We start from the raw sequence: 13,133 nt of genomic DNA, 5'->3' as shown, positions 1-13,133 counted from the left end.
CCTTCTGCTCTGCTCTTGACAGCAGAATAGTTAATTGGTATGATCAGAAAGCCTATGCTTACATCTTTATGTTTGAAGAAAGGAATGCACGTTTCCTATGTCTCTTGCATTTTCCATTTTGAGAAGTATTTAGCCCCGAGAAAAGTTTCAAGAATAGTACAACGGATGCTCTCAATTGACTAATTAAATGACTAGATTATGTAACAGTGCTGTGCTGTCCTTTCATATATACAAATAAGAATGCTTGTTGGGAGGACATGCCTTTGCTCTCATTGGCAGGCATTTATGACTGCCTCACTACTTGTTGATTAAGCACAAGGGCATTTGTCTATAAAACAACAGCAAATGCAGTATGATCTAATATAGCATCTATATCCAGTCTTTTCATCCTGTCCTTAAATTGTCTATCTTCTCTTTTTCAATTGAATCGCATGCAACTTTTTATTATTGTTTTTCTTTAGTCTTCTGTGACACAAAATAATTCTCCAGTTGTTTTTGGTTTTTTTGTTTTTTTTTTTATTTTGATTTTATGAGACTGGCATCCTACTCAAGACAGACATTTAAGTAAATTTCAGTGTTTAACCATTATGACTGCCACTTTTCTGAGCTTTTGCGTACTGATGACCCTCTTATGTCAACTGGGTACGTATCCTGAACTGAAATAGTAGATTCTTTGAGTAAAACTATGTGTAGCATTAGCAAATACTGGCAAACAGAATTCAATGTTTAAATTCCATTCTTCACTCATATATAAAAATCTGCTCTACCTGGTTCTATCATTTCTTTTATTAATCATGTACTAGTATCCAATGTTACTGACATGCGAACATTTGGCTTATTTATTCTCAGAATAATGAACACTTGTGTGCATGTGACATTGGCAATAATACTTCCTCCTTTTTATACAGATCATTGACCCCTTTGTTGAAGTTGAAATTATTGGGCTGCCAGTAGACTGCTGCAAGGATCAAACTCGTGTGGTGGATGACAATGGTAAGATGGCAGTCAGTATGCCTCCGAAGGAGGCACTCTGAGCTCCAGTTTGCACTGACAAGCAGTGTGCCATGTAGAAGAGCAAGATGACTGAGATCTGTAACTGCCATCCAAGTGTATGGTAAACACATTGATAAAAAGTCAACCACTCTCCAAGTTCTAGTTCCTTTATGAAAAAGGAAAGTAAATTCTATCAATCAGACACTTGACCATTTTGTACTATAAAAAGCCTCAAGCTCATTAAATAATGACAGACTTGAAATCAGGAGACTCCTGGTGAACAAAGGAGATTATATTTCTTGTTGACATTGTAATAACCTCCCAGTTATTTCTCCAATAAGAAAAGAAGGCTTGGTTAACAGCTGAAGAGCTGACATTGACACATGGTCTATTTTGATACAATTATTATAGTCAAGACTCCTGGGATGCTTGGTAAGTCTTCCTACTGAAAAGTGTGAGTGACATCTTAAAGACCTGGGCTCAGAGCTCACCTCAGGAAATACTTCCCAGTGTGTCGCTTACAATGTGAGGTGTATGTTCTCATAAAAGAGTCTCCTCAAAGCTTTCACTCATGAGGCCCACATCTTTAGTCAGTTTCTCTTGGCTTTGTTTGTTTTTGTTTTTGAGCATGAAAATGTCTGAAGATTGAGCCAGAATGCTCTGGCATATGAATTTCTTAAATATGGTTGAGTAGCCAGCATTTGAATAATGGCAAGAAGACATTACCTTTACCCAAGTCTAGTATATTTTTCTGGATAATCTTATAGTTATATATGTTTGTTCTATAGTGAAAGGTATTGCTTCATACATATTTTAAAATTTAGAATAACTAATATTCTAAAATAATTTGAAATCATGGTTCATCAAAACATCTAAGAAATCACTGGTTCATAGGGAGCCCTTGTTAGTTGTCCAAGGATAGGGAAACAACATCCTTAAAGATGCCCTTCCTATGTTGGATCTTCTCAGGGCTTAAGAAACCATTCCTTCTTTTTTCACTTGCAGAAGTACCTGGGAGGTCACTAGAAAGTTAACAAGAAAGATAATCTCCTTCCTTCACCAGGAGACTCCCTGGTTTTCAACCTATCATTATTTACTGAGCTCAAGGCCGTTTATAGTGCAAAGTGACGGACTCCTCCTGGATGCGTCTGTCTGATAGAACTTACTTTCCTTTTTCAGAAAGGAACCAGAAACATTGGCAGTGATAGACTTCTTAGCAGTTTTCTGTAATTATTTTGGCAGAGAAAATTTCTCCAAGAAATAAACGCCTTTTGTCGTTTTGTATTTAGCCTTAGCACATATTCCATTACTCTAATAGTACTTGAGCTGAGTCTTTAGGAAGGAAATAGGTTTATAAAAAGATCCCATGGTGTTGGAGGTGGCCCCAGCTTTTGCAAGAGATACCTGACCAATTCCCATCACGGCAGGATTATGTGTGAGAGATCACATGGTAATTTGAGAACTTGCCAATAGACAGGCTTGCTCTATAACAGCTCCAGTGGGAACTCACAGTGTCTGGCAAGGAATCATCAGCATCTTCTGGGCTTACAATCACAATGACATGACAACCTCACACTTGGCTCTACATCGTAACATAGCCACAGGGGGTGTGAAGATTGCCACGTAATAATTCTCAGAGGACAAACCACACGCAAACTATAGCAGTATTTAAACCAAGGCATATGCTTTCTGTTTCATTTTCAGTACCTGTGGAAAGAGACTAAGTTCTTGCTTCATGATAAGCCACTAAGAATGTGTAGTGCACAGTCTAATTTGGGCTTCTTGTTCAATGTATGACATGGGCATATTTCTGTGAACAGCAGTTCTCTAAACTATAGTGAGTTACAAATATTTTGGACTTTCAAAAGCATAAGCATGTCTTACTTGTAAAAATTTGAAGTCATAGTTTGAAACTTGATAACTTATGTATGTTTTTTTTCTTACATAGACAAAACCAAGCTGGGTGTGGTAGCTCGTGTTTATAATCCGAGCACATGGGAGGAGGATAATAAATTCAAAGCAAATCTGGACAACTGAATGAAAACCCTGTCTCAAGATAGATAGATAGATAGATAGATAGATAGATAGATAGATAAATAGATAGATAGACAGACAGGATGAACAAAGGAAAGCCACAAGCCCCTGGCTTGCTACTCTTAAAGGGTTTCTGTAGGAGTTAAATAGGACTGTATATATATATATATATATATATATATATATATATATATATACACATCAACAAGTACAAAGCACTTTATGAATAGTAGCTGATGGTCGGTTACTCCACCAAGAGAAGCTTTGGTAGGTTAGAAATATGATTCCATCAAGGGGCTACTTTCTGTAATGTTGCTGCTAAAATGCTCTTCGAGTGCTACTATAATTTTTAAGCTTATTGAAGCATTTTAATGACTATTAATAAGCTTCTTGATACAATGGGGCACCAGAGATTAATAGAATTGATGGGATAATTTACAGGCAATTCTCCTACCAATTATTTTCTAGCAGTGGAGTAAACTCAGAGGTTTCACTTCAGCAGGGCATCCTGAAGAGGGTCAGGCATCTTCATGAGTTTAATAGCCAGTACAAGTGACTTTCACTGTCTGCTCTACAGACATCACTGCTAAATCATTTCCAGCCAAGTTCTTTGCTTTTTTCCTGATTTTTCTTTTTTCTTCTTCTTCTTTTTTTTCTATTTCTCTAAGGATTTAACCCTGTGTGGGAAGAAACCCTAACATTTACAGTTCACATGCCAGAAATAGCTTTAGTTCGGTTCCTTGTGTGGGATCATGATCCTATCGGAAGAGACTTTGTGGGACAACGGACTGTGACCTTCAGCAGCCTAGCACCTGGTAGGTATAAGCTGGCTTTTTATATCTAAATTGGCTATTCCTGTTTTGGTTTTGTCTGTTTTCTGCTGGTATCTAGAGCCTCACATATGCTGGATTAATCTTTTCTCTTTGGAAAATTTAATACATGAAACAGGACAAAGAGGATATTTATCAAATTAATTATATAAATTAGTTTGTGTGTTATATGATAGATGTGATGTAACGTGCTATATAAAACGTGAAGAATGATAGTAAAGACACATACTTAATTTCCTTGTACTCTCTCTGGAACGCCAAAGGCAAATTCAGCGGAAAGAACTATTTTATTTATTTATTTATTTTTGTTTGTTTATTTATTTTGCTTTTGCAGGCTACCGGCATGTCTACTTGGAAGGACTCACAGAAGCATCCATTTTTGTCCACATAACAATCAATGAGATCTTTGGAAAGGTGAGAAAGATCATAGACATTCAACAATACTATGGACTTCAAGAAACTTACTGTTTCATAAAGAAATGTACATTTGACAAGTGGTCTTTTTGTGTGTGTAAGCTCAGCAGGCTCAGGCAGTGCTCCAGCCTCAGCCCTCTGCTCAGAGGTGTGTGTTCATTGCATCCTCCCAAAGGTCCTTTCTAGGTTGAACAGAATTGAGAAGGCTGTCATACTTTCAGGCAATCATTTTGATGAGAATGATGAAGACTGTTAAAATTAGAATTTTATTGTAATTCTAAAAAAGACCCCATTTTCTTTTTTTTTAAAATTAATTTATTCCTGTTACATCTCAATGTTTATCCCATCCCTTGTACCCTCCCATTCCTCCCCCCCCCCCCCGCCATTTTCCCATTATTCCCCTCCCCTATGACTGTTCCTGAGGGGGATTACGTCCCCCTATATATTCTCATAGGGTATCAAGTCTCTTCTTGGCTACCTGCTGTCCTTCCTCTGAGTGCCACCAGGTCTCCCCCTCCAGGGGACATGGTCAAATGTGAGGCACCAGAGTTCGTGAGAAAGTCATACCCCACTCTCCACTCAACTGTGGAGAATGTTCTGACCATTGGCTAGATCTGGGAAGGGGTTTAAAGTTTACCTCCTGTATTGTCCTTGGCTGGTGCCTTAGTTTGAGCGGGACCCCTGGGCCCAAATCTGCCTATCATATTGTTCTACTTGAGACGCATGGGAGAATAGCAAAATAAAAGGATACAGAGGGTCCTAGAAATCTACAAGTAGACCCCATTTTCTACAGAAGGAAATGTGGTGTCTCAGAGGTTCAATGAGTGTCCGAAGCTAATCTAGCCATGATTCCACCATGGCTAGGCAGGGTGCATTCATATGGAACAACTGGCAATTGAAAAAAAAAGTGTGAATGGATTTAAAACTACCTGCAGAGGTAACGGAGAGAGGAAAGGAGGGGGAGATCCAAGGGAGAATGAAAGGGAGAAGAGGGTGAGAAGAGAGGGAGCTAGGGAGAATGGAACAGGGAGAGAGACAAAATATCACAAAAAGGTGTCTCGCTCTGCCTAGTTCTTTCTCCCTTCATTATAGACTGGGATGGTGCTTTACGCAGCAGTGAGTGGTCCTCTGGTCATGCCAAGTGCTGGAGACTTGGGCCCAGCTGTGGATTTTCAGGACCGGATGTAGCTTGGGGGTGGGTGGGGGTGGAGGATGCAGAATGGAACAGTGCCTGGGGTTGCCCCATGTTGCATAAATGTGAAGTAAAAATAGTACCTGCTTCACAAATAAGTTCGTTATTCTTTGCCAGTTGCCTAGCGTGGAGGAAATGAGCATTCTGCTGGCTAGCATCAGTATCACCATGACCACAGGCTAACTGGGCACTGAGGTGGGAGTGTAGGTTTAGCCATGTATCCGTCAGCAGAAGGGAACAAATGACTTTTATTTCTCTAAATACTGAAGGCAAAAGCTTTAGATCTTGAGTTCCTATTTATACAGCTTGTTGGTCTCTTTCTTTTAGTCTGAATAGAAGCATAGATAAATGATTTGCAGGCGATGGCTGGATTCTAGAAAGCCCAGTTTTTAGCTCTGTTATCTCTACCTCTCATCAGGGTGGCAAGAAACAATAAGATGAAACATTTGCTTAAAACTTATCCCAGAAATAAAACACAAATAAAGTATTCTATATAACGTCTGTTTCATTCCTAAATAAATGACTATTTTTTGGGTCATTTATTATTTTCAATGTACATCTGGATTGGGCCGCTCACCCCATAGTGTGGTGGTGTTGAGTTGAGCAGGGAATGAACAGAAGAAGGGAACGCATCAGAAGTGGGAGGAAGGGTTATACAGATGTGCACGTTTCTCTTTCATGCTTATTGGTACCACCTTCTTGAATGAGCCCAAACTGTGTTTTGTTGTGTTTTTGTTTCCTCCCCTGCAGTGGAGCCCTTTAATCCTCAACCCCAGTTATACCATATTGCACTTTCTAGGAGCTACAAAGGTAGTTTGTCAGCATGCCTCTGCATTCTCACTCTTGAAATGACTATGGTGGCATGCCTCGCTTCCTCGTGTCTTTCCATCTCTGCTTACCACCATTTTGAAACACACATTTGTTGCTTCAATGCTGCTGAAGTTTTTGTCAGTTTGCTACCCGTTGAAACTTCTCCCATTTTATAGGTAACTTTTCCTACCGTCTCTAGGTAGGAAAGTTCTGGCAAGGTTGGCCATGAAATTGAAAGGCTGCCTTCCTCACAGAATAAAGTTGATGAGATGTGCATGGCAGTGTATGAACCTCCTGTGAGCTGCTTTCTTATTTTCAACATGCTTCGATCAGTGACTATGCAATTTTACTTCATATTCATTCTTCTTGGAGCTGTCATTTCAAACACAGTTGCTCTTACGGCGCCATGTGCTTAGTGTGTGGTTGGTCCTTTTGTATCCTCAGAACAGACAGCTCCAAGGTCTGAAGGGACTGTTCAACAAGAACCCCAGGCACAGTGCTTCAGAAAGCAACTCCCATTATGTTCGCAAGAGATCAATTGGAGATAGAATTCTGCGACGTACAGCCAGTGCTCCGGCCAAAGGCAGGAAAAAGAGCAAAGTGGGCTTCCAAGAAATGGTGGAGATAAAAGATTCTGTCTCTGAGGCCCCAAGAGATCAAGACGGCATCCTGAGGAGGACCACACGGAGTCTGCAAGTGCGCCCTGTCTCTATGCCTGTTGACAAGAGCCTTCTGGGGGCTTTGTCTCTGCCTGTACTGGAAGCAGCAAAAGATGTGGATGGAAAAGAAACCTCTCTGGGTAAGATGCTTTCAGTTTTTCTAAGCTGCTTTTTGTCCATTGTTTCCATTATGATAGAGCTACCATTCTGCAATTAAAATATCCTGAAAAATAAACAATTTTCGTGTTAATACTAAGTAAGAAGATTTTAATCTTTGGGTAAGAAAGTTAAAAAATGAGCCATTTCCTCTGCTCCTATGGCTTTAAAATAACATTTCCATGAGTGGGAGGGAAGGGAGCATCAGGTGTAATGGCCTACAGCATGCCAGTCTGAGGAGAACCAACAAAATATAAAGTGCTTGTTTTCTGAGTGGTAGCATATTTGGAACAGGGACAAGAGGTTTAAAGAGGTATTGTTCTGAGGCTGCCCCAGGTCTAAATGGACTCATGCTGGCTTTTCTGGTATTGAAATCAGCCACATTACTTTTCACTATTTAAAACTTCTGTGGCTGGGAACATTTATGGTGAAAGGATGCTGTTACACACACACACACACACACACACACACACAAGCACACACACACACACCTTCCTTAAGGTGTGGCTGAGGCAGTGTTCTCCTATGATACCACTTCCCAGCTCTGGACAGTGGCAGCCATGGTGACATACCCATAGTTTTTGCTTGGGTGTAGAATCCACAAGTGTAGGAATTGGGAGCCATCTTTTTCCTTAATGTGGAGTACGATGGTCTCACTTGAGCAACTTACTAATGAGCAATGACCACTTTACAAAATGACAAAGAGCTCTTAAAGTTTGTATCCCTGACTCTTTTTCCTGTTTCAAAACTGTGTCCGCAGACTGTGTCTGGAATTATCTTAAACAAGTAGGATGCAATGCTTTGTTTTTGCATTTTAGCAAAGTTGGTCTTTATCCAAACAAAATAATTTCAGTGATTTATTTCCCCACAAATGCTGCTTTGTTTGTATTGGTTCTTATTATAAGATGTTCTACAGAGAAAAAGCAAAGCCAGTTCTTGAATACTTATTAGAAGAAAGGAGAGAGGCAAAACTTGAAAACGTCCCAGTTTGCAAGGCCCTGGAGTCTATGTAGCACTGGGGATAATGCTAAAAAGCTTGCTAAGAGAGTCTCAGAGAAGAGAGGACATACATGGCTTCAGAGTTATTGTAAAAGCCCGTTTCAGCAAAGCAAAGCTATGTTCAGTAGAAATCTGTATTGATTAGTCTTCTAAGTTGAGAAGATGCTAAGCCAAGAGGAGGAGCTGGGAACCAAGGGAGAGACAATCCTTCTTTCCCGCATTTAAAAAGATCTGAGAACTGATCACATGCATTGAACTTACAGCAAATATGGACGAATACCCAGTCACTGCACTGATCCCAGATACATGGAATCATGCATGGAAAAGATTAGGTAGAGAAGAAGCAGAAGACAAAATTCTAAATAATCTGTCTCTACAAAAGCAGCTGCTTCTGAAAATGATGTCATGGAATATTTAATTGTTTACAATTTGGGAAACATTTTTATATGATGAATACATTTTTAGTGAAGAGAAATTATGTTAGTGAAAAATTATGTATCCATATACCATGACTGTGAATGAGTTAATAGAAAATTAAACAATCAGATCAAAAATAGTTAAAGATTGAGCATTGTCTCAGCACATATCAAATAGGATGCAATATCCCAGATTAGTATGAATTATACGTTTTTACAGTTTTTCTTATTTAACATCTTACTACCACTTTTGAAGGGAAGGAGGGACGAATACAGTATAATTTTTTGTAATAAAAAACAAAACAAAAATATTATCATCTGAATATTACATATTAGCAGGGATTTGGAATTGATGACCGATTATTTTTTCATGTTAAACCAGTAGAAATTAATAGTTTTGTGCACATATTGTATCTTTCAACTGTGTTAGAAATTACTTGGTTAGGTTAAATATTGTGCCAAACTGTCTTAGAAAATGGTATCATTTGTGGTTTGCCATGTATAACTTTGAGAGCTGATAGTGTCTTGTTTACAGGTGCCATAGTGCGTTGTTTAACAGAGCTGTCTTGTTCTGTTTTTATTGACATGCTCCTGTGTAGTACAGATCTGAATAGGAAGCAGCGTAAGGTAATCCTCGCCATGCAAGCACAGTAACTCATTGACATTTTCTGGACAATGAATATTACATCCTCAGCTGATGTAATAGACATTCAAAAGGAAGCCCGGCGAAGTTCCTATTAATATATATATATATATATTTTTTTTTCCACCATTTATCCATCACACAGACACTGTGTTGCAAACTTCTGCTTACCCATAACTATATTCTGTCACAATGTAAAACAGATTTACATTCTCCATTTGTCTGTGTCAAGACAAACATGAGTGTTCCGGGCCCTGCATAAAGTGACACGCTTTACCTAAAATGTTGTTTGCTTTATTTAGCAGAGGACAAGGATGACGGAAGAAAGGGGGCGGCAACTATGAAAAACCCTGCACATTTTTCAAATTTCAACAAAAAGCTATCCTGCTCCTCCAGTGCCCTCCTCCACAAAGATGCCAACCAAAAGGATAACACTCTTTCAGCCGCCAGTGTATCAAACCCAGACCAGGGTGGAGGACCAGGTGCAAAGGGCGGGAGAACCAAGCCAAACGTGACAGATGATCACCAGGAAAGCCACAGTCCCCAAAAATTCCTCTCTTCGAGGCAGCATCTGGCCCTTGACCCTACACTGAAAGGACCGCAAGATCTGCATGGAATGAAAACCATTGAAAAGGAACATTCTGAGGGCTTAGCGGGAGGGAAAAGTGTGTCGTGTGGAAGCGTTCTTTCTCAGAGCGCTCTGGAGGTGGAGAACGTGGAAGGCATCGGGGCCAAAGGTAAAGCAGCAACATCCTTTTCTCTGTCCGATGTCTCCGCGCTCGCTTCTGACATCCCAGATTTGCATTCCACTGCCATTCTGCAGGACACTGACATTTCCAATCTCATTGATGATGTCACTTTAACGAATGAGAGTGAATCGGGCAGTTCCATCTCAGCACTGATCGGCCAGTTTGAAGAGAGCAACCACCAGGCTAACGTTGCTGTGGTTTCTCATCTCCCTAGCCCCAGTATGACGTCAGGAGGTGCTCCGTTGCCGATCCCATTGGGCCTACAAATACCCTTCAAACATGGTTTTCCCCAGGGGAAAGCCAAGGCTTTCTTGTGCTCGTCTCCTGAGCTGATAAAGCTCTCTAGTGCTGAGACCACCAAACCGGCAAATAACACAGTTGCTTGTGGAATGATTGGCTCTCCTGTTCTTAACCCAAAGCCAGGAAATGAGGCTTCTGAGAAAGCCAAGGCAAGAGTCATGGAAAGCAACGTGCCTGGGTCCACGGATGCTTCTCCTTGTCAGTTTCCTACAAGCCCCATCCATGCAGAGGGCGAGGGACTAGCAACCAGCAGCCCTGCTCTTTCCACGGAGTTGGTCCTGGAAGATTTAACAGCCGACCCGGCTCTCGGTGTCAATTCTGAGGAGAGCAGCCTTGTGGAAATCGATGGAGAATATGACAACCTGTCTCTAACAACCTGTGACTACAGGGGAGAAGGTCTGAATCAACTTGTTTCTCCACTAAAACTGCACCACAGCCAGGACATGGTGGAACATATCCAGAGAGGCTTGAGGAGCGGCTACTGTAAAGAGACACTCCTCCCTTCTGCCCCTGAAACATTGAACAATATTCAAGGTGTCAAAAATCAAAGTATTTCTCATCTAACCTATCAGGGTGCTGGCTTTGTGTATAACCCTTTCTCAAGTTCAGATGCAAAAACGAACGAAATCTCTGGGCCCCAGCAGCCTAGGGCTCCAGATGTGCATGCCTCCACACCCACACAGTTAACGCATCCTCCTTTGGCTGCTTTGAAACTACCAAGCCCATGCAAATCCAAAAGTCTGGGGGACTTAACATCAGAGGACATTGCCTGCAATTTTGAAAGCAAATACCAGTGTATTAGTAGGAGTTTTGTAACAAATGGCATTAGAGACAAGAGTGTGACTCTGAAGACCAAGTCATTAGAACCTTTAGACGCCCTAACTGAACAGCTCCGGAAGCTGGTGTCCTTTGACCAAGGAGACAACTGTCAAGTGCTGTATTCAAAGCAGGATGTCAATCAGTGTCCCAGGGCGTTAGTCAGAAAGTTGTCTTCTAGAAGTCAGAGCAGAGTACGCAACATTGCCAGCCGTGCCAAGGAGAAGCAGGAAGCTGGCAAGCAAAAAGCTATGACCCACAGCACCAGAGGAGGGGTGGTCCTTAGAAGTAAACCGCCAGCTCCTGCTCTGGCTGTGAACCGTCACTCCACAGGATCATACATTGCCAGCTACTTGAGGAACGGAAAAGCCGGTGGCCTGGAGGGTCGAGGCAACCCCGAAGGAGCATGCGCAGCCCTTCGCTACGGCTATGTGGACCAGTTTTGTTCCAATAATTCAGTTCTGCAGACTGAGCCAAGCAGTGAAGATAAACCAGAAATTTATTTTCTTTTGAGGCTGTGAATTACATAAAGCTGCATTTTCATTGTTTACATGACATTCTATAGGCTATTAGAAAATTTTCCATTGTCGATAAGTACGTTACGGGGCTTTGAAATGATTTTCAAATGCATTTTTAAACTTGTATTCTGGTCTCCCTTTGACTCCATGTATTTTCTTAGTTCATGCCTTTGTATTTAGATTCTGTGACATTTCCCAGGACCCCGTGATCTCTACCCCGAGGTGTTGTAAAGTGTGTCAGTATGAAATGTGTGCATGCCCTCTACGTGAAACTTCTCAGCAGTTTGGGTCACAGTGTGCATATGTTGCACAACAAAACTCTTTCCTGTGTCCTTGGATCCCAGTCACAGAGGCTGTCCTTGTTACTCACTGTTGAGCTGATTAAGATTAGGTTTTGCAAACAATAAAGGGATGGATTCTTTATTTGAAGCCACATTCTCCTTTTTAATTGAGAGACCCAGATTCAGTTTTAGAATTCATTTAAAAGAAACGTTTTAAATAGTTACCTTGCCCTTTATTATTTTCACACCCCACCCAAAGTGGGAATTCCACAAAAGATGCATAGCATCTCTGCAATCCCCCAAGCCCCTTTTAGAATAAATAGGCTGTGAGGAAGAAAGTGAACGTCTGTGTGTAAGGACAAAATGGTTTGTTTTGCTTACATTTTGTTACATATTTTTGCTAATGGCTTTGTATGTAACAAGAATCCAGTTGGCAAGCTGTCTGCCGTACTTTTGGATTATCTGATATTGTAGATCGAAAATCATGGCTTTCAGAATGAGAGACTTCCAGCTGGGCATGGTGGCTTCTGCCTTTAATCCCAGCAGATGCAAATGGATCGCTGAGTTCGAGGCCAGCCTGATCTACATAGTGAGCTCCAGGCCAACCAGAGCCACTTAGTAAGACCCTGTCTCAACAACAACAACAAGAGAGTGAGGGACTTACATTAGACTTAAAACCCAAAGTAGTACAAATGGAAACTTTCCCAAAGCTTTCAAGAAAGAGTATTTTCTCATAATCCAAGTGAATAGATAATTAAACGAAACCTTTTCCCTTTAGGGAACCAAGTAACTATATTTTAGTACTGACATATATTATTTTCATTGTGAATCCATTTTTTATTGCATGTTCAGGTGTCATTTGCTTTTTGTACCATGAATTACAATGATGTTCTTCCTGGACTTCATAAAAATATAATTAAAGCAGATTTTTGAACACTTGGGTGCTTTTATTTATTTATTTATTTTAAACAAAAACAAGCAAAGCCACAGCTGAAGTTTGTATGTTAATTGTTGAGTGAGGGACCAGAAGCGCTTGGATGTGTGGCTCCCACTATGTGCTTGTAGCAGAATTGGAAGGTTTCATTGTCAGAGATGGTTTTACACAGCAGTTTATGTCTCTGGATATTTTCATTATGTTGAAAACATGCACATTTTTTATTTTTATTTTTTAGATATATTTCCTTTATGTATGTGAGTGTTTCACGTGCATGTGTGTACAGCATGCGTGTGTACAGCATGTGTGTGTGCCTGGAGCCCGAGGAGTTGAGAAGAGGGCCATAGAGAGCCTTTGGAACTGGAGTTACAAACAGTTGTGAGCTGCGT

At 40.7% G+C, this 13,133-nt stretch overlaps 1 protein-coding gene across 4 annotated transcripts in view; it reads left to right on the top strand.

Annotated features, from left to right (window-relative positions):
• The window catches only part of Plch1 (phospholipase C eta 1), a 178,664-nt gene extending 166,349 nt beyond the window's left edge, over window positions 1-12,315 (top strand). For 2 of the 4 annotated variants that reach the window (XM_051157246.1, XM_051157245.1), the window contains exons 18-22: window positions 909-993; window positions 3,696-3,842; window positions 4,192-4,271; window positions 6,718-7,072; window positions 9,449-12,315. In XM_051157246.1, coding sequence (XP_051013203.1) covers window positions 909-993; window positions 3,696-3,842; window positions 4,192-4,271; window positions 6,718-7,072; window positions 9,449-11,532 — 2,751 coding nt within the window. In that variant the 3' untranslated portion in view covers window positions 11,533-12,315. Of the gene's footprint in view, window positions 1-908; window positions 994-3,695; window positions 3,843-4,191; window positions 4,272-6,213; window positions 6,274-6,717; window positions 7,073-9,448 lie in introns of all 4 variants that reach the window. The other 2 variants (XM_051157249.1, XM_051157247.1) reach the window with 2 other exon arrangements.
• The last annotated feature ends 818 nt before the right edge of the window (window positions 12,316-13,133 follow it).

The sequence above is a fragment of the Acomys russatus genome, chromosome 15, assembly GCF_903995435.1.
Source record: "Acomys russatus chromosome 15, mAcoRus1.1, whole genome shotgun sequence".
In the NCBI taxonomy this organism is placed as follows: Eukaryota; Metazoa; Chordata; class Mammalia; order Rodentia; family Muridae; genus Acomys; species Acomys russatus.
This window is presented reverse-complemented; position numbering and strand designations above follow the sequence as displayed.